General features: G+C 32.7%; 2 protein-coding genes across 3 annotated transcripts in view; one reads left to right on the top strand and one right to left on the bottom strand.

The window, feature by feature from the left end:
• LOC130814806 (oxysterol-binding protein-related protein 4B-like) overlaps nt 1-22,845 on the top strand; it is a 988,965-nt gene that overhangs the window by 488,029 nt on the left and 478,091 nt on the right. The gene's annotated exons all lie outside the window — the stretch shown is intronic.
• On the bottom strand, nt 10,008-22,346 carry LOC130814823 (uncharacterized). The gene is made up of 5 exons (XM_057681048.1): nt 22,013-22,346; nt 21,700-21,860; nt 21,314-21,394; nt 10,499-10,622; nt 10,008-10,393 (listed from the first exon to the last, which is right to left on the bottom strand). The coding sequence occupies exons 1-5, from the start codon at nt 22,148-22,150 to the stop codon at nt 10,346-10,348; spliced, it is 552 nt and encodes a 183-aa protein (XP_057537031.1). The 5' UTR covers nt 22,151-22,346; the 3' UTR covers nt 10,008-10,345.

Below are 22,845 nucleotides of genomic sequence, written 5' to 3'. Positions count from 1 at the left end.
TTCTTAATATAACCATACTTAAAAAAATACGTTCATAAAATAAGTTACTACCTTATAAACTTGTTTGAAGGCTAACATAAACATATTAATAAAGAATTCTAACATAAAAATTCTTAAATATAATAACATTTCTAATGTAACACATAATTCATAAACATACTAGCATTAGTTTATAACATAAATCACACTTAATATTACTAGAATATGATTTTGCACCCAACTTTCTAAGCTTGTTCAAAGATTATTAAATTAACATACTAAAAATACTTTTAGCATGCACATACTTAATATAATCTTGATCATAAATTCATTAAACTAACTTCCTACTAAAACATATCAACATATTTCATACTTTGCATATTATAAAGTAAATATAATATAAAATTGCACAAAAAGAGTAGGGTAAGAATTAAGTTATACCATACTAACACACCAAGGATTAGTACTAAGTACTAATTAGAAAAATAATAAAAAATAAGACCCTCCAAGATAGATAATAATGCTCCAAAGATAATTATTCCAAACTCTCAAAATAATGATGATCTTCTAAGCTCTCAAAATAAATAAATCCAAACTCCAAAAATAATAATACATTAAGTACTCACAGTAATAACCTCATAATGCTCTAAAATGATTATGATTTAAGCTAAATAAAGAGTGTTCTAAGCTCTATCTTCATAAATTTCTTCAACTATTAATAAAGGTATTAAGTTAGTAAGATTTTAGTGAAGAGAAGATATAAGAAAGAATGTTAGAAAGATTTGATGATGGAGGTGGAAGTGTTCACATGGAAAAAGGGGGTATTTATTATGGATTTTGGGCAACTTTAGTTCATAAGTTTATGAATAAGAATGTTAAGAGTATGTAAGAAGGCTAATTTGTGTAAGTGGTTTGAAGTATGTAAATGTATGTGTAAGAGTTGGAGTGTGGAAGTAAACTTATAAGAGTTGGAGTGTCTAAGTGGGTGTATAAGAGATTGAAGTATAAAAGAAGGTTAGCTTGTGTAAGTAATAAACATCATGAGTTAAGTAGAAAGGATTTTGTTTCGTCAAATTTTTGTTCTAATATGTACAAGTAAATATACTTTAAAATAATGGGTAAATTTGATCATAAATATGTAATTTACTTAGAAAATTTTGCTTAAAACTATACTTAAAGTTAATAATAAAAACACAACTAATTTTTATGTATAAAATAATTAAATCAAAGTTATAAGGTTAAAATAATAAGTAGTAATGTTAGTTTAAGGAAGAAAGTTAAAACGTAATGTTTTACAAAACCGTAAATATAATAATAAAATTTTACTTTTCATACTATAAAATAATAAAATAATATTTTAGTGCTTATAAAAAGATTTTAAACAAAATAATATTTTAAAATTTAATATTCGAAAAAATTACAAAATCAGAAAAGGTTTACGAATTAAAGATGGTTTGAAATAGATAACCAAAGGATTAGATAATTGATCGGATGATTAAGATTAAGATTAAGAATTTTGAGTCTGTTACATGAAGACTTTTTAAATTTTATTTGTCTCAATTATTGATAATTGAGACAAATAAAATTTAAAAAATCTTCAACTATGATAGTTAGCTTATTCATTATATGATGATGATTTATTATTATATAAGTTAAAATAAAGATTTACATGTATATTATTCTTTTGGTTTATATAAGGAATATAGTATTTCAATATATCATCACATAGTTATAGTTAATCAACAAATATTACATGTTTTATTGAGTTAATTGTTTCCCTATATATCAAGTCAAATATCAAAAGTTTCTCTATCAATAATAGAAAAAAGGGGGAAAATTTTTAATGACAGTGTGACACGTGTCTCAAATCGTTTCTTCATTAGCACATTTTATTGACGTTTCTTCATTAGTATATTTTATTGATTATTGATTGATTAAATTTAGGAAAATTAATTTTGATAATTCAACCTTTCACCCATTCGCTATGAAAAATTCTACCTTTGGATTATTTTTTAATAATTCAACATTTGCTTTTAGTTTATTATTAGCATTACTTTTTATTTGATAATAATTCAACCATTGCCATTAGTTTGCTATCAGCGTACCCTATTAGTATGAAGACAGCAAACTAAGTGCAAAGGTTTAATTTTTAAAAATTAATCAAATATTGAGATTATTCACAATAGATGAGTAAAAGGTTGAATTATTAATATCAATTTTTATCCTTAAATTTATTATTTTTTAATTTTAGATATTATGTCACACTTCTTAATTCTCATGGCTTATTTAACTCTTTTTTCATTTTGTCTTATCTAACTATCTAATAATAATAATAATAATAATAATAATAATAATAATAATAATAATAATAATAATAATTTAATAACAATAATAATAATAATAATAATAATAATAATAATAATATTATTATTATTATTATTATTATTATTATTATTATTGTTATTATTATTATTATTATTATTATTATTATTATTATTATTATTATTATTATTATTATTATTATTATTCCATTTCATATAAAGAAACTTTATAAGAAGTTAATGGAGAGACAAGCGACAAGTTGAGTATCCACACCCTTTTAAATAGAAAAAGCTAATATGTGGTAAATGTGTGCCCTAGACTTGGTACTACTTGAGTTACTCAAAGAAAACGATGTAATCCTTGATATTAGGTCAAACGCGTCTTTGCTTAACTCGACGAAAGTGGAGAAAGCAACGGAGATGAATTTTTAGTCATTCTTCTCACACTTAGCAGGGTATTTCTTCCTCTTTCTTTCTGCAACATTAGCTAAAAAGGCACCAGGGGCCCATAGGGAGACTCTCGTGCCAACAAAGGGCGAACCTCTGATTACATCCACACAAGCATTTTGGCCATGAACCTAATTAAATAGTAGGATATAGATGGCAATGGATCCAAGACCCGACCCAAATCCGTAGATCCAGATCCTTTTTGCGTGTCTGGGGCCTAAAATTTTAGACATGATGAATCCGTGTTAGATCCGGATTCATTTGTAATTTTAAAAATGCCCGAAACACCCATGGATCCTAAGAACCCGTTTTATTTTTAAAAAACCTTTTAAATTAATGGGCTGCAAATTACTTATTCCTTGTCACAATTCTTATTATTAACCTGATACATCACAATTCACAAATAAAAACTCACAAAAATAAAAACATAATATCAAACCTATTTGCCTAGAAAAACCATAGTTACTACGTAAGATAAAGCATTTGCAAATATCAATACTGCGGGTAAATTACAAGTTCATAATACTAGAGCACAACTTATCATGAACTATAATTGACATAATGTTTGTTTATCCATGTTCAAAACTTAATCTGAAACAGGCCGAACCATGATATTCTTGCACAAAGCACTCACATGAGGACATTCATCCAACAAACGAGCAACGTAAAACATCAAGGAACTTTGCCAACTTAATTGTGTGTTCTTCGACTACTTCATTATCTATTTGCATACCGAACATACCCCTGTAAACTAGCTCTTAAGCGAGTTTGCTCACTACAGGATAATGTTATTTTGGAGGACAGATTGTGTAATTGTATATATTATTATTATTAGTCAATGAATATAGTTCTATCGCAATCTCAATACAATCCAAAATCACCAAACATGTCAAAATAAGTTGGACCCGTTTTAGACTCGGATCCTATATTGAATCCGCATGATCCATGGATCCGGATCTATTCCCTAAAAATTGAGACTCGCGAATTTAGATCCAGATCTGGGTCTGGTCTATGAAAACAATCTAGATCGGCATCCATCTAGACCCATTCCATATCCCACCCGCTTCCATTACTATAGTAGGAGATCCACTAGCCTAAGATCTTTCCCTGCCTCCGAAGAAAACTCTATCGGCGCCTCCTTACGAGCCGAAATACCAGCTTTGTAACAGATATCAACGACTATGTCCCGAATGAAACTACGACAAAAGTTCACACCAATCTCACTAGAACAACGGACAATATAATCCCCCTATTTGTCCATTTTGGGAGTGTTATAGCTTGGACATATACTACCCTCGGTAAACAAGGAAATGGTGAACTGATAGCATAAAACAGAGCAAAACTGACGATGATTCATTTTCTGTCCCAAACCATCAATAGGGATTGTAAGTAGGAAATCCGGGGCATGCGGTTCTCGGGAATTAAGGATGCAAACTTGGCTTGGGGTGAGCATGTAACTAGACGCAAGGCTTTTGTCAAAAACACCAAAATATGCCCATGTCAACTTTTTCATCATATGGGGGCAACGAGTTCGTCAAAGCGTTGGAGGCACAAAGAACAAGAAAGAAAGCAACGCCTGTTCAAAAGCCAAATCCAGGGAAAAAAGATCACTGTTAGCCAAAAACTTAGCTTGAAGCAAACCGTTATGAAGATGAGAAGCAAGGAAAGGATAGTTAATAACATCACCTTCTGAGTAAAAGCCAAGGCCACCCATCTTAATAGGGATGGCTAACCTCCATGTCAATCCCCAAAATCCAGACCAGAGGCCATAACTATCTTCTCCAAGGAAGTGCGCAAAGCAAGATCAAACTGTATATGTGCATCCCAAAATGAATCAGATGGACAAGTCCTCAAGGCGTAAAAAAACTTTCTAAACCCAACACAATTGTGAAGAAGGAGAAGCTCACACCGTGGATCATGGAGTTTGCTAACAACTTTCATGAGCTCAATGGTTTTAGAAATACTCTTTAAGGAAAAATCACGACAAAAAATCTGATATATACTCACAGGCCTACCAAGGATTTTCACCCCCGCACAAGGACGAGAAATGTTAGGTGGGAAGACTTTTGGCTCTCTACTTTTAGGATCCTCTTTAAGCCAAAAAAGTTCAGTCCTATCCACATTGAGAAACAAACCACGAGATGGTCCATTCTCCTTAATAATATGTAGGGCCTCGGTGACCATAAGGGTGTCCTCAACAATAATACCATCATCCAGATACCAAGCCTGAAGGTTTAGCTTACAGGATTGATGAATTTTCAAAACCAAGAGATGTAGAATAAAGGTAAAAATACAAAGGGCCTAAGGGATCACCTTGTTGGACACCTTGACAAAACCAAATAATAGAGTAACTATAATAAAACCTAGCAGGTTGGGAGTAACAAAACTCCGCCCAAGGAGCAAGAGAGGGGCACAGAATCCTTGTTTCAAACAATATGACACTCCTATCAACAAGTTTAAAAGCATTTTTAAAATCCACAAAAAGCAAAGAGATACCAGAATAAAGAACAGCCTCACCGCCCCCTTGTGTGCCGACCCCAAATTAAAAATCTTCAAAATAGGTATTCATGGTTTTCTCAACAACTATATATAGTGGTAACCTTAGACACAAGCCTACGCCACAACATGCCAACAACAATAGGATCGACACCACCCCATGGCTTAACCGAAGGGGTGAGAGGAGCACTAGGTTTGTAGCCCCTAAGCACGCTAGGGCACTTACCATCATAATTGACCACCTTAATCATAGAGCACAACAAGCTATCAACAATTGTTGATGCGGCACCTCTCATCATATCCACAAGATATTGAGCTCTAAGCCCAACAATTCTAGAACTTGAAGGATGTCCGGGGAAAAAGGTGTCCCACCAGATAAAGATATCACCTTAATGTCGGCGGTAAAATGTCCATCCCCAAGCTTACGTTTGCTTCGATACAAATTGGAATCTTCAAGGCTACTAACCTTCGTAGCACTAGTAGAGGGCGGGAGGTACCTTAGTTGAATGATCCAAAGCCAAACAAAGCTTGTCATCAGGATCTCGCCAACTAGAAACGATAGTTGAAATACTATCAGATTGGCATTGCTCCCTCGAACTCGACCTTCGTTCAGATCTGTTCTTAGCAAAAAAAGGTACCAAAACACAATAAGGCAAAATATGAAGTTGCAACCTAGAAGAATCATCACTCGGGCAAGTCACGACCGCATCAAGAGCAAGAAAGCCAAGAAGAAATTTGAAAGGCATACTTTTGACCGTCCGAAAAGGTTTAAAAACAACACGTTCAAGAAGATTAACATCAAAAGTAGGGGAAATGCAACCAATAGAAGAACCCAAACTGGGAGCCTCGTCAGCCACACTAGATACATAGACAGGAACCAAAGGAAAGGGATGCCATAAATTGCATCATCATTTGAGTTAGGAGCAGGAATCATGGAGTCGTTGGCATGCTTACAATTCTTATTGAATGAGTGAATGCGTACGCACTCACCCCACAAAGCCAAATATCCTACTTTTTAAGAGCTATGTTCAGAGAACAGAACAAAGAAGGGTCACTCGCAATATGATGTTTAAGATAAAGCTTAACGTTACACGCCTTATTATTATTATTGTTATTATTATTATTATTATTATTATTATTATTATTATTATTATTATTAGGAAAAATTACCTAGAATAATCCAACCTTTTCATGATTTTCCTACAATAATCCCACTTATTAATTAACCATGAATAATCTCAACTTTAGTTGGTATTTGCCTAAAGTGAACTCGGGTAACTTGATGACCTTCTATATTATGTAAATTATTAAAACAATAATCTAAAAATTAATGTAAAATTTGAAAAAAATTGAAAATTTACATAAAAAATTATGAATAATAAAAAAAATCTGAAAAAAAATTTTTTTACATTTTTTTTTGCATTATTTCAACATTTTAATTTTATTTATCTTTTTTTAAAAGTAAATAAAACTTGCTATAGTAAGTCATTTAATTATCGCGTTTACCCTAAAAAATACCCCATAAAGTTGATATTATTTATGGTTAATCAGTAGGTGGGCTTATTGTAGGAAAATCAAAAAAATATTGGATTATTCTACTTAATTCTTCCTTATCGTCGTCGTCGTCATATAAAATACATTGGCCTTAAGTACATATATCACTTCCACATTAATCTTTTTTCCCTCTAAAAGTTTAGGGGCAAAGTAAACATCAATTTATATATACTAGGGGTGATCAAACCGAATACAAATCATTCTGAATCCGAAAATCTAGATAGTAGTGAAAATCATGATACGATTCCGATTCGAAAAATCTAGATATTTGGATTTCGGATATCCTGCTTAATGCATATGAGATAGCGAATACCAAACTTTTAAATTCTTATAATTTTTTTTTGCTTTTTAAAAAACAATTTGCGTTTTTTCTTTAATCAAGCTTAGCTTTTAAAGTATGAAAACAAATCATTATGGGAATATACTTGAAGTTTAAAAGTCTAAATTAATTAATAATAAATTAGTTATGCAACTTATTTATAGTAAAGAATTGCATATATTAGTAAATTCATCAACATAAAAAATGTTTTTAATAAAAAAAATTTATATCTATATTAGAAAAAAGGAAAATTGTATATCCGATTTTCCGATATTCTGAGACGGATCCTATATCCATTTGAAAGATCAAATAAATTATCCAGTTTTTCAAAGTAGATACCGGGATATTTCGTATCGAATATTTGGGAACACTATATACTACATGCAATCAGGTATCCGATTCGAAACATGTAGTGATCGAATTTGATATCCAAAATCCCAAAAAACAACATATCTAATGCCAGATATCATATCTGACTTGGATATACGACAATATTAAGATTGGATTTTGGAACTATCTGATTTTTGAATTTAGTTAAAATGGTTTTATTCTTATGAATATCGGATATCTAAATCTACTTATAATATACGAAAAGTCAATATACGAAATAATGTTTGATATCTGATATTCAACATCTAAATATTTTAAACATGTCAGATATTTATATATATTTGAAATCTCAACATTGATATCCAAATCTATATCCGATATCCGAATTTTCGAATCGAATATCCTATTTCAATTATAATTTCAAAATCGGATATCGGACTTAATCATCAAATTTTGGGATCATCATATAATTTTTTCAGCCCTAATTACATGTATTAATCTCAATGACAATCAACATCAAATATTTTTTTCATCAATATTAATCAAGGATATTTTTCATTGTAAAAATAGTTTCCATGATATGCATATATTCACTTATAATATTCAATGATATATATATATATATAATATAATATATATATATCATTGAATATTATAACTTTTCATCTTTTGATAAAGAGAGGATACTTAAACTTGCTTCTTTATATCCCGAAGAGTTTTCATGTTTTGATTTAACGGCTCTTGATCTTCAACTTGATGTCTTCTTGGATTCTATGCAAAATGATGAAAGATTTCATGATTTGCAAGATATCAATTCTCTTTCCATGATGCTTGTTAAAACAAGGAGACATGAGACTTTTCCTCTTATACATTTGCTAATCAAGTTGATGTTGATTCTTCCTGTTGCTACGGCAAGTGTAGAAAGAGTGTTTTCCGCAATGACGTTTGTCAAAAATAAGTTGAGAAATAGCATGGGTGATCAACTAGTGAATGATTGTTTGGTTACTTACATTGAGAAGGAAGTGTTTCTACAAGTTTCTGATGAAAAGATTATTGATCGCTTTAAAAATATGAAAACTCGAAGGATTAATTTGTAATTTTCATTTGAACGCTTGTATTTTTTTTTTAATATTTTGGATTGTAAAACTTTTAACATCGGATTTGATATTGTAAATTGTAATTTTCTATTTTTCTTGTATTTTTCTATTTTTCTTTAAAAAAAAAAAAATTCGGACGACGATCAAATTATTCGAACGACGTGACGTTCGGATTTTGCCCCCCCAAATTGAAATTCCTGGGTCCGCCACTGTATATATATATATATATATATATATATATATATATATATATATATATATATATATATATATATATATATATATATATATATATATATATATATATATATATTAGGGCATGCATTAATTCATAAAATCACAAATAATTCAATAAAAACTTAATCCCCGCGGTTCTTAGTCTGAAACATCTTCTTACTCCTTAGTTGATTGCTATGTCCACACTTCTTTTTCCTTCATTGATTTTGGCCTTGATATCGCTGATGGTATCATTACTATCAATCTCAAGGGTGATTGATTTAGCAGTTAGGGTTTTAACAAAGATCTGCATGATTTTATCAGTTTGCTCTTTTTCTTGTTTTCTTTTTCAAAAATTAAATAAGGGTGGAGTTAGTAAGTTGTATTTATAAGGCTGATACTATATATGAAGAAAAAAAAATGCTTGGGGCTTACGTTTATTATTTTTTTTACTTCTATATTTATATTTACCTCAAACAGGAAAAGTGGAAAACCTTTCCCCACGTTTTTCTAAATCTATCTAATTTATATCTTTTCTTTTTGAAAACTTCTAATTTATACCTTGGCTAACAAGAAATAATTTTTAAAAAGAAATCTTAAAAAAAAAAATTAAGAAAACATGTCTCCAAGTCATCTTTTTGCTTTGAAGACTTCAACCTAATAACCATAATACTGTTATTATCCTTTATTTGTGAATTAAACTAATCTTTTGATCATTACCCATGATTGGATATGATATTGGTGGGTAACCAGTGGATATAAATAAGAAAAGTCCTACCCATTATGGGTAGTGGTCGATGAATATGAGTTCTTACCTGTTTGAAGTGTAAAAGGCATTTTTCTTGGCGTTAAAATTGAGAATACACTAGTCATTGGACCTTTTTTCCAAAAACTTCAGAGCTCTCAACTTTAGATCACCCCAAATTAGAAGCTCCCACTCAAAAACAATAACAAGAAATTTTAAATGAACTGACGGATAAGACATGGCGCCTCTGAACTGATTTTAGCATTGGCTGCCTATACCTGTTTCTACGTTAGATCGTTCTTTTGATTAGAATCAAACTGACACGGCAAAGGCAGCAAGGGATGCAGTCGGAAAAGTTGTAATCTCATGCTAAAAAGGCGTCACCTTTCTCGTCTAAACTCTTTTGAATTCTCCACAGGCCACGACAATACATCACATGCGATGTATACTTCTAGCATATGCAATACTTCAGTTTGTGCATATTTACCTACGCAAAAGATATATTGGATTTTCCAACAGTACAACATTTGATATCCGAAAAATTAATCACAGTTCATGTCCTGCCGTCCTTGTGCAAATAGATAAAGAGAAACAGAAGAAACATATGCAACACACTAAGCAAATTAATTCTCACTCCGTTTCAGACTATCTTAAAATGCCTTACAAGATATTCGGTTCGTGCAGATATCTTGACATCAGCTACAAGATTTAGCGATTTAAATATCAGCATCCTTCATTCAAGCATCGGGAGCATCTGGAGATTCCGCAAATGAAGCCCCTCCTAGATCATACCTTTGGTCTTCTTCTGACAGCAATTATATTGATCAAAACGGTAACGTGATTATGAAGCAGACCCACGAGAATGCAGCCTCTTCCTCTCAAGTTCGAGCTAAAGAAGAAAAAGAACAAGCTAGTGAGAATACAGAGGCACAAGTTGAAAGTGTAGAGTGCCATTACACTCGGGCATCGAGAAAGTAAAGATTTGGGGTCTTACCACTTTTCTAACGCGATCATTTGCTGCTGGAGTGCCTCCGGTGACAGATTCAGGGTTATAAGGACTACTAACTCGTACTTGGTCCATCACGACTATAACAGTCTTGTCCCAATGCACAGGAAGCCTACATATAAAAGTATGAAAGCACATCACTGCAATGGAAGGTGCAAAAGCTCTTCTTTAGTAAGGATGAACCCAATTCGGCAAAATGATTGGCTCAAAGAGCAAAGAAATCTGTCACACAATAGTGTTAGCAACACTTCTCAAAGCCCAAGAACTACATGGACTTTAACTGTAACTGAATGGTCATTAATAGTGATTATAAGTAGTAAGGAAAAATTATGCAGAAACAAAAAGGTTTTAGGATGGAGACGCATTACAATAAACATTTACAGTAGACTTTTTGCTAAACATTTACATGGGACTTCCAAATGAGCTGTAGAACTTATTGTAAATGAACTCAAAATTATACATACATTACATTTCATCACCACAACACCATTAGTGGCTCCAACCTATACATTACATTCAGATTTGGAGTAAGCAAACTAGTTCAACATAATATCTAAGACCAATTTTGCACATGGGCGCATATAGTGAACTAGAAGTCACTTAGGATTCAGTGTGCGCGACTCAAAATGGAAAACTACAACCGGAATATTATGTGATCAGAGTGTTTCACTAAGGTTTGAAGGGAAAATTTTACCGAACATCAAAGCAAATGGTAAATTGGGACCATAATTTTATGCGATTGAGGTGTAACAATAAGGTTAAAGGGAAAAATTGGACTGCCATTAGACTTGTGCGACTATATGAATCTGAATGTTGGGCGTTTTAGAAGAGATCGTTGTAGGAAAATAGGGATAAAGATGGATAAAGGATATTTGAAATGAAGGCGTCAAAAAGATCTTGAAGTCGTTGATATTAAAGGTAAATGAGAGGACATTGTTAACTTTGGTTTGGTCACATTACCTAAAAATACAGCAGTTATAAGAGTGGTTGGTTGAAACTTTGAGGAGTTTAGAAAAGGAATAGGTACGTTTAAGAAGACCTGAATAACAAGAGTTAAATGAAATGAAAATTAAAAGTTGCACGAGAGCTTATGAGAATAATTAGGAATGAATGAAGGAGGAAAATATGTGTGGATGAACATTGTTATTAAATAGCTACAAGTATAGTCTTTGTTAGTGACGATTTCCAATGTCGAATTGCTTTCGTTCATGTAGTTAAGCCCATATATATTGTTGGGTAAGGCTTTGACATTGTTGCTATGACCAATTGACATTCATGCCGTAGGAAAGGAGGTACAACAATACAATGACAAAGCTTTAATCACAATAATATGGGAAGTGGAGGAGGTAATTTAAGGAAATTTATCACAGGAGATGCGCTACCCATAGTAGATAAAGAAAGGACTTATTAGGCATGAATATTTATGCAAACTTCGCATTGTCAAGGGATTCATAATGCTATAAAAAAAACTGAATAAGATTCAAAATTTTGAAATTCTAAAAAAAGCAGAAACTCGGGATACATGTACAATACTACTCCTGGTTCGTCAGAATTTACCTTCACAAGTTTCTCTACAGTGTACCTCCAGTTTTTGACATGGAAGATTGCCAACACAAAAGGTAGGATACAATGACGGCCACCAAGCCTCAGCATCAACTTAAACAAACTTCCAATATTTCATACTTTCATACACAATAGAGAAAGGAAGCAAGCAAAAGACAACAGTACCTCATAAAATCATTTAATAACAATTTGAAAGAAATAAGGATCCAAAGAGCTATGCTAATTGCTACATAAACTTTGAAATTCGTGTTGGACATAGGACAATGGACATATTCGACTCAATTAACTTCTGTAAGTTTTTAAGAGTCATGAAACGCCACAGCAGCATTTAATTCGAAAAGCATCTCAAATTAATCGGAAATAAGGCAACCTACAAGTAAACCTCCAAATTACATGCCTAACAAGGCTTATGAGTGCATTGTTCATATTTTGCTGTAGTCTATAAGGGGTTACCAGGAAATGAACTATAACCTCTACCGGAAGAATATATAGTATGTTAATTGCTTAGTCTCATGAGTTATCTATGTTATATCAATGACTATTTCACTGCTCTTAACTACTTTGAACTAATAACACCCCACACAAAGCAAAAAGGATCTGAAGAAATTGTTCAAATAGCTGTAATTCCTATCTCTCCTTTTTGGAATATCTAATAGAATGTCCTCTTATTAACAGGAGTGTGCAGCTAATTACCTCCATTTTATTCGACTTCTCATATGGAGTTTAAAATAGATGAAATATATAAATCAATCAAAAGAACACAACTCAAAGAGAAGGTGAGTAATTATCTCAAACTTCAGGCCAAGTCCAACCTTAATTTTTTCATTACGATGTTTTTTAGCGAAAAGAATTATTTTTTACAAAAAATTCAGAATAATTTCTTACTAGCAGCAAAGATGGAGCAAGAGAAATTTATAGCAAGCACATCAGAAATTTCATCATATCTCACTGCAACTTGAAGGTCAGTGTATGGTTTTACTATGTCATTTATTTTTATGCTAAGCATTAACCCAATTAGCAAGCTTCACTGTACAAAAGAACCTCAAGCAGTGGCATTTGCTAAGGTACACCAAACTGACTGAGATAATCAGATAAATTAGACAAGATAATCATGTATACAGTTTAAATGGTAAGAATAATTAAGTATTTAGCTAAAGTAGCATAAAAGAGTGTGAAAAAGCGTGTTTTGCAGCAAATTAAGTGTTCAGAATAATTTTGTCAGAAATCAGTGCCATTTTTGTGTGCTATCACAAAAGAAATGATCTTCCACGTACACAATTTGTGATAGTATTTAGCTAAAGTAGCATAAAAGAGTGTGAAAAATACACGCACACAAACACATCTGCTGTGAATACAGCTCTACATCATACAAATACAAATTATGGTATACATACTTGTCTACATATTCCTGCTGTTGGTTATACACACAAAAGCAGTGGTCCAATCACATGAAGCTTACAGAAGGAATTAGAAGATTATATAAGGCATCTTTCTTGTTATTAGTTTGTTAATACAGTGTACACATCAGTAATAGTTTGTTATTGCCTTGTGTAGTTTGTTATTGCATTATTTCTTTGTAAAGTAGTTTTGTCATTTTCTTGTATAAATAGGGCAGCTGTCCTTTGTATTTGTTTACACACACATATTTTCAGAATCAATAATATTCATCTTCTTCTTCCATACGAAAGCTGTGTTCAAGCTTTCTTTCATGGCTGTTCATCTAAAGTACTTCCACCATTTTTAACATGGTATCAGAGTGGGCTATCCTGCTACTTTCCTTCTGATTTTCTCTATTTCTTTTTTTCTGTGTTCTATGATCACTTTTCTTTCTTACAAAATATGGCTATCTCTAATGTGGATCCAACTCAAGATCCAGCAAGTATATACTACCTTCATCCTTCTGATCATGCCGGGATAAAACTGGTTTCAACACCATTTGATGGCACAGGATTCGCTGATTGGAAGAGGTCCATGATTATTGGCCTCACTACAAAGAACAAACTCAGTTTTGTGGATGGTACATCTTCTAAACCGCCTTCTAATTCTGTTGATTCTAAGTGTTGGGAGCGGCGCAATAACATGGTAATTGGTTGGATTATTGCTTCTCTTGATAAAACAATAGCAAAGAGTGTTATGTACTATAATAATGCTGAAGAAATATGGCATGACTTGGAAGACAGGTTTGGAAAATCTTCTTCTGCACAGTTGTATAGCTTGCAAGAGGAACTTACAAAACTTAATCAAAACTCTTTTATGAAAATTGCTGATTATTTCACAAGAGCAAAATCTCTTTGGGATGAACTTGATCATCTTATCCTCTTCTTATGTGTTCTTGTAATGGTTGCTCTTGTGGTCTAACTAAACAATTCTTAAAGAGTCAACAAAACCAACGGTTGATTCACTTCTTGATGAGATTAGATGAACAATACCACCAAGCTTGTACTAAAATTCTCATGATGAGTGAGCTACCAACAATTCAAGCTGCTTATAGACTTCTGGTCCAAGAGGAGAGACACAAGGAAATTTGCAAGGCAACTGCTCCTACAGAATCCTTAGCTCTTCTCAGTGATAAAAGAAAAAATTATGATCAGGGAAGAACAAATGAAGGCCACAACAGCTATAAGAGACTCTAAACACAAAATAATGGAGGAGGGAAGAGGTACAACAATTACTTTTGTGACCATTGCAAGATTAAAGGTCACTCGATTCAACGCTATTTTAAGATTCATGGTTATCCGGACCCAAAAGGAAGGAAGATTGCTGCTAATACACATGGTGAACATGTTGACAACATCTCAAACATGGGAGGAACAGGTCTCACATCTAAACAATTGAGCAATTTACTGTCATTACTCAACAAAAGTGACGGTTCTACCGAGAACAAGGAGAATACAATTGAGGATGCAAATAATCTCATCAGTAATGGTAAGCTAGCAGGTACATTCTGTTTTGTTTCAAAAAATGTCTCTAACTACTGGATAATTGACAGTAGGGCAACGGACCATATGTGCAACAGTATCAGTTTATTCAAGAACTTAAAGAACATTGATGGCAGTAGAATTGAAGTTCTTATTCCTGATGGCAGCAAGTTGAGAATCACAAAGATTGGGGACATTAGTCTTAACAACAATCTTGTTCTCAAAGATGTGCTATATGTACCAAAGATCCGGTTCAATTTAATATCAGTGCATAAGTTGTGTACTGATAATTATATATCACTAATTTTCTCATCTTTTGGTTGTTGGTTCCAGGACTAACCCAAATAAGTTCACTTTCATCTTGGTAAACTCAACAATGGCTATTGCACATTGGACAATACTCTTTGAAGACCACAATAAAACTACTAGTACACCCAAAGAAAGCTACTATAGTAATGCTACTACTCTTGACATGTTGAAAGAAATAAAACTGTTGCATTTAAGACATGGACATGTACCTTTTAATAGGCTAAAATCATGTATCCGAATTTTAATTTTTCACATGTTCAAGATTCCATCATATGTACTGTATGCCCACTCTCTCGCCAGACTAGGCTCTCATTTCATCACAGTATTATTGCTACTAAGAATCCTTTTGAACTTTTACATTTAGATCTTTGGGGCCCCTACGTTAATGAAACACACAATGGCTGTAGAATGTTTCTCACCATCATTGATGATTTCACAAGATCATGCTGGTTATATCTTTTGAAATATAAAGATCACTGTGTCTCTATAATGAAAAGCTTTTTGTCTTACATTGAAACTCAATTTAATTCTCATGTCAAATCAGTACGCACAGAATGCAAAGGAGTTGTGCGAAGGGGATATGTTACAATTGTTTCTTGACAAGGGAATTCATCATCAAAAAAGCTGTGTTCAAACACCCCAACAAAACGGGGTTGTTGAACTTAAACATCAGCATCTTATTGAAACAGCACGAGCCCTCAATTTTCAGTCTAATTTACCTATTAGTTTTTGGGGAGATGCAGTCCAATGTGCTACATACCTCATAAACAGAATGCCATTAGCATCCTTAAATAATATCTCTCCTTATGAAAAGCTATATGGTAGAAAACCAGACAATACACATCTCAAAGCTTATGGATGTTTGTGCTTTATATCTACATTGAAACATGGTAGAAAAAAATTTGATGCTAAAGCTAACCCTTGTATCTTTATTGGATACCCTTTTGCCCAAAAGGCTTACAAAATACACAATTTGAAAACCAAAAAATTTCACATTTCCAGAGACATTATCTTTCATGAACAAATCTTTCCATACCATATTAAATCTTTGGATACCACACACCCTTACCTTTTTATTTACCCACTTCTTAACCTACTCCTGACACCTTTAAAACTACACCTTTTCTTGATAACCCAATTCAAGCTAACCCTTGTATCTTTATTGGATACCCTTTTGCCCAAAAGGCTTACAAAATACACAATTTGAAAACCAAAAAATTTCACATTTCCAGAGACATTATCTTTCATGAACAAATCTTTCCATACCATATTAAATCTTTGGATACCACACACCCTTACCTTTTTATTTACCCACTTCTTAACCTACTCCTGACACCTTTAAAACTACACCTTTTCTTGATAACCCAATTCATGCTACACCTCCTAATACTACTAATGACACCTATGCTCCACTTTCCCATACTACTAATGACTTTATACCAAACAATACCCCTATAACTTCTACAGCTAATCCATCTTTATCTTTACCCAATATTTCCTCTCCACCCGGACGCAGCTCAAGATCACATAACCCTCCCTCTTATCTCCAACAATACATATGCAATGTCATGACATCTACCCATGATCATAGGTCTTTATTTGTTAAACCAAAAAATTACAAATCTATTGTTCAACGTTCCAAATGGGTTCAGGCTATGCAGAATGAAATATCAACTCTCATCTCCAATAATACATGGGATCTTGTTCCTTTACCTATAGGCAAAAAACCCATTGGCTACAAGTAGGTATATAAGGTGAAGCTCAAAGCTGATAGTACTCTTGAACGGTACAAAGCCCGACTTGTTGCTTAGGGCTATAACCAAGAGTATGGTATTGATTATTAAGAAACCTTCTCTCCCGTCATACGCATGACAACTGCGCGTACTATTATTGCTCTTGCTACTCATCGACATTGGCCATTATATTAGCTCGATGTGAACAATGCTTTTTTACATGGTAATTTGTATGAGGAGGTTTAGATGACCCCACCTGAAGGTTTTGATGTTGTTCCTTCTCTTGTTTACAAACTACAAAAATCCTTATCTGGGCTGAAGCAAGCCTCTCGTCAATAGTTTGCCAAACTAACAACTGAGTTACTTCACCAAGGTTTTGATCAGTCCAAGAATGATTATTCTCTTTTTATCAAACGAACATCCAAATCTATTACTATTGCCGCTGTGTACGTGGATGATATTATATTGACTGGTGATGATATCTCGAGTATTGACAAACTAAAGACACATTTACACAGGGTCTTTAGCAATCTTGGTACATTGAGTTACTTTCTTGGAATAGAAGTTACTCATGACTCTGCTGGCATTTTACTGTCTCAAAAAGAATTTGCTACTGATCTAGTTCGTGAATCTGGATTGTCCCCTACAAAACCTATTGTTACTCCACTTCCTGTTCACCTTAAATTACAAGCTAGCAATTCCCCTCTATTTTCTAACCCAACTCTTTACAGAAGCTTAGTGGGTAAGTTGAATTTTCTCACCCACACTCGACCTGACATATCCTATGCAGTTCAATCACTGAGTCAGTACATGCAAAATCCTACTGAGGAACATTATTCTGCTCTTCTCCATACTATTACTTATGTTACTTTCACCTTGGATAGAGGTATTCTTCTACAAGGGTCTGATATCCTTCATCTCCATGCCTATTCGGACTCGGACTGGGGAGCTTGTGTGGACACCAGACGGTCAATTACTGGTTATGTCCTTCTTTTTGAAGATTCTCCTATCAGTTGGCGTTTTAAGAAGCAATCCATTGTTTCCAAATCCTCCTCCCAAGCCGAATATAGAGCTTTAGCTTTCGCAGCCTTCGAAGTGACATGGCTTGTTCGCCTTCTCCAAGAATTGGGTGTCTCCAACCTTCAACCTGTTACTTTATTCTGTGATAATAAATCCGCAATACAAATTGCTTATAATCCCGTCATGCATGACCATACTAAACACATTGCCATTGATTATCATTTTACACGCGAAAAAGTTCTTGAAGTGCTTCTTCATCTCTCTTATGTTCCTACTACTGAGCAGCTTGCTGATATCTTTACTAAAATTCTTCCTGCTTCCTTGTCCAACCCTTTAATGTCCAAACTTGGTGTGGTTAACACCCACTCAAGTTTCAGGGGGGGGTGTTGCAAATACAACTCTACATCATACAAATACAAATGATGGTATACATACTTGTCTTCATATTCCTATTGATGGTTATATACACAAAGCAGTGGTCCAATCACGTGAAGCTTACAGAAGGATTTAGAAGATTATAGAAGGCATCTTTCTTGTTATTATTTTGTTAATACAGTGTACACGTCAGTAATAGTTTGTTATTGCCTTGTTTAGTTTGTTATTGCTTTATTTCTTTGTAAAGTAGTTTTGTCGTTTTCTTGTATAAATAGGGCAGCTGTCCTTTGTATTTGTACACACACACATATTTTCAGAATCATTAATATTCATCTTCTTCTTCTTCCATACGAAAGTTGTGTTCAAGCTTTCTTTCATGGTTGTTCATCTAAAGTACTTCCTCTATTTTTAACAACATCAAAGTCAAAGAGAGACTACTTAGAAACAGCCTTTGGTTTGGGTAGAAGGTCACCAAGAACTACAAGTATAATTGTAATTTTCTAAACATTTGTTTTTTGTAACACAACCAAAATATAACATTGTATAGCACAATAAGAAATAAATCTCTATCATAGTTTTCTAACAAGTATATAAGAGCTGTATTAGAGCCCCAATACTATTCATCAAATCCTTTCCTCACATTATTAGCACAATCATTAATCAAAACAAAAGAAGCTTAACTATTATCTATCCTCATTATTGACCTTGCCAAAATGAGTTTAAATGACCTTAGAATTCCCTTTAAAAGGCACCAAAGCTTTCTCTAACTTATTCCGATAATTTTGTTTTTTCTATAAAGGGGTGTCAAATAAAAGTGTAAGCCTTCTCATGCATACCTAATCATAAACTTAAGTGTAATCAATGGGCGGCAACCCACAAGAGCTTCTCTTCAAATTCCAGCGAAGTTTTCTTTAAATTTTATGGCATCTCATTGTTCATTGTCGTTGAAGAAGATTTGAGAAGGCATGGATCAACATACTATTCCAACACAAGTCAACATTTCGGTATAATGTACACTCTTGGTGGCCATCAAGTAAACTTGGAGGCTTTATCATATTCCATATCCCACTAAATCTAACAAGCTATAGGGCAACTTATAGAGCAAATCTTTCTCAATCAAAACAAAGTATTGTGTCAACTAAGATCTGCATTTAGTAGAGAACTAAAGTTTTCCAGCTTTGGGACTGCTTTTGGACATGTCAAGATAAATCACTAGACATAGTTCTAAGTATGACTTGTGGAATTCTACTAGGTTCAGTAAAGAGTTTTAACACCATGCATGTCAAATAACAAATGATCATCAATATTTAGACAGAGTCCTAAAAGAACTCAAGTGTGAAGTCACTTTTCATACCTATTAGTAAGTCTGAAATCAAAGAGAACTGAAATAACTTCTTAAAGTACTACAGCAAACCCTGAAACATTGAGGCATTCTCATGCTTCTTTATTCACTCATCTAAGACTAGATGCTTTTCCAACAGATATTATAGATATTGAAATGCACTTAAAGGATAAAATAGTACCCTGACAAGGGATACATTATCTTCAATCATAATCACATAATGTAACAACCAAATTTAGGATCACTTCATCAGTCTTGCCAAACATAAACTCTTCAATCTATTGAGTCATGCTACTTTGCTAGCAAGCAATAAGATCATCTCTTCAAATGTAATATAAGGTATTCACTATATGGGTGGGGAAATAAAGCTTGCAAGAGATTTTACTAAGGTTTCATATTCAAAAAGAAACACTAGTAACTTGACTACTCTACATCTATGACTTTTCTGTTATCCCCTTTAACAACGTTTATACTCTTGTCAATGAGAGACAGCCAATGACCTACAAATCAATATCAAAATACAAAAATATCTTCCAAATGCAATCCAAATACTAAACACATTAACTTGCCATCTTATGAGTTTTAAGTATATTTCCATCTCTCAAACACATGAAAAGAGCTTCAAATGTAAAAATTAACTGCTTCAGGCACTAATTAAACCAAGTCATAGAAAAATAAGTCTCATAGGTATGTGTTGGCTTGTGTTAGCCTCCGAATACTTTTATTTTTTCTAATTGAAATGTTGATTCCTCCTCAAGCATGTTGAACTTGGTCATTATGAGGAGGTGATTTTAGCTTGTTAATTGTAACTTTGCATACAACTGCACTTAATGATTGGAGCAAAGATTATTGGGCAACAATTGCATTCTAAATTAATAAGCCAAAACTATTTCCTTGAAAATGGCAATGTTTAACATTGGCATGAGTTTGATGCAACATTCCATATTAAAAATTTATATCATGAGAATAGCACAATCTAACATGCTTACGTGAAACTTCTTCAATTTTTATCACATGCTTCAAGTTGCATTCATTGACTAGTTCCAATAACAATCAATTCTTCCGGATCAACACTTTACGAACAACTTTTACAAGGTCCATCTACAATGATGCATGCTGACAAAATATCCTTCAACACTAAATAGTGTACCCAATTACAAAATGACGAATATAACATCCAGTATCTAATTACAAAATGTATGCATTAATCAAGCAAGATCAAATAGTTAGTTAAGCTCTATGGATCAGCCATATTGATCCCAAAACCTAGAAACCTATCAGAGTATCAATTCAAATTGCAAAACAAGACTGCAAGTAAAACCCCCTTATCATTCAAGTAATGACACCAAATATTCTCAAACTAGGATGGGGCACAAAGTCTTGCCAAGTCACCTTCAAGGTCACATACAACTAAAATACTAACTTCAACTCCATCCTCATTATCAAAATAATAGTTCTAATAATGCATCTCGATTAAAAACAGTAGAAATTCAACAATATAATTAAACACAACAAGAAAAAGAGGGATCAAAGAGCTATTTACGTTTTTGACAGCGCATCGAAAATGCTCTGAGCCTCAGTAGTCACCCCAACTCCAATCCTCTCAGCTTCAATCTCAGCTTGCCTAAAAAAAACCAACAAATCGAATACTAAATGAAACTGAAAATTTAATTCCTAAAATAAGAAGCCAAAGACACTTATCTAATCAAATCATAAACCGAAACTAAACTTTCAATCCCAAAACACCCACCAAAATAAAAAGCCAAAGAAACTCACCTCATAGTCAAATCAAAAACTGAAACTGAAATTTTAATCCCAAAAACACCCAAACAAAAAGCCAAAGAAACTAACCAAATCAAATGATAAGCTTAAACTAAACCTTTAATTCGGGATACACCCAAAAAAAAACAATAAGCCAAAGAAACTAACCTAATAGCAGCTTCCTCTCTAGCTTGAACAGATGCAAGATCAAGATAACAACTTTTGATATCCAGAGGATCTTCAACTTGGTGCAAAAAGGTAAATTCTTTAATATAGTTAGCTTTCAAAAGCCTTAAATTCTTTCTAGAGCCTGATTTAGAACCCTCTTGTAAAATTCCATTAAAAAAAAATACAAGTTAAGGAGCTAAAATAAATGGAAACCCACAAATTATTCTACCAAAATGAACAAAACCCAGAAACATTAATCATCAAAATATGAAATTTAAACAAAAATAGAAGAATTAAATAGATAAAGGATATGAAGAACAAGGATGTTGGAGAGTCGATCAAAGGTGATAACTGTTGCTTCAAATTCTTCACCTAAAGTAGTCTTGATTGCAAGCACACACCCAACTGCGAATCCTTCATTCAGCACATTTGAATCCATCATCATCGCCATTAATGTATGAATGACAAAACAAGTGGAGACGATGTACTAATTCTTTGAGAAAGAAGGGATTGAGAATGATAATTGGATGAATAAATTACATTTGTTTAGGCAGGTGTAGTAAATTCATTTCATAGGGTTTTCAATTTCAATGTAGTAAATTCGTTGAAGAGCTTTTTTTTTTTTTTTTTTTTTTGAAAACAGTATCATTCGTTTCATAGGGTTTTCAATTTTAATGCAGTAAATTCGTTGAAGAGTTGAATGAATGAAAGTTTGGTAGAAATAAGTATCATTCATTGGCTCAAAATAACTTTTAGTTACCCAAAGTATTTCATAAATAATATTTTGTTAATAACCTAAAATTTTATTTATATTCTTAAAAAAGCCTTTTTTTTAAGTAAAAATACCTTGAATTACGATGATAAGATTACATAATAGTATGAAACATTTTAAGTTAATTAATATAAGACATTATATATCTTTCAAAAAAAATATATTAGACATTATATAGAGCGAATGAATCATAGTTGTGAAAATATATGCTAAGTGTAATTATATATTAAAAACTCGACTCAGAAAATTATAAAGTCTGTAGAAAAATAAATTTTATTAAGTATTATAATTTAAATGTTAGATTGTATGATGTATTCAGATCATTGATATAAAAAAGTTTAACTTTTAAGATAAATTTAACATTTTCTAACAAA

The sequence above is a fragment of the Amaranthus tricolor genome, chromosome 6 (genome assembly GCF_026212465.1).
Source record: "Amaranthus tricolor cultivar Red isolate AtriRed21 chromosome 6, ASM2621246v1, whole genome shotgun sequence".
In the NCBI taxonomy this organism is placed as follows: Eukaryota; Viridiplantae; Streptophyta; class Magnoliopsida; order Caryophyllales; family Amaranthaceae; genus Amaranthus; species Amaranthus tricolor.
This window is presented reverse-complemented; position numbering and strand designations above follow the sequence as displayed.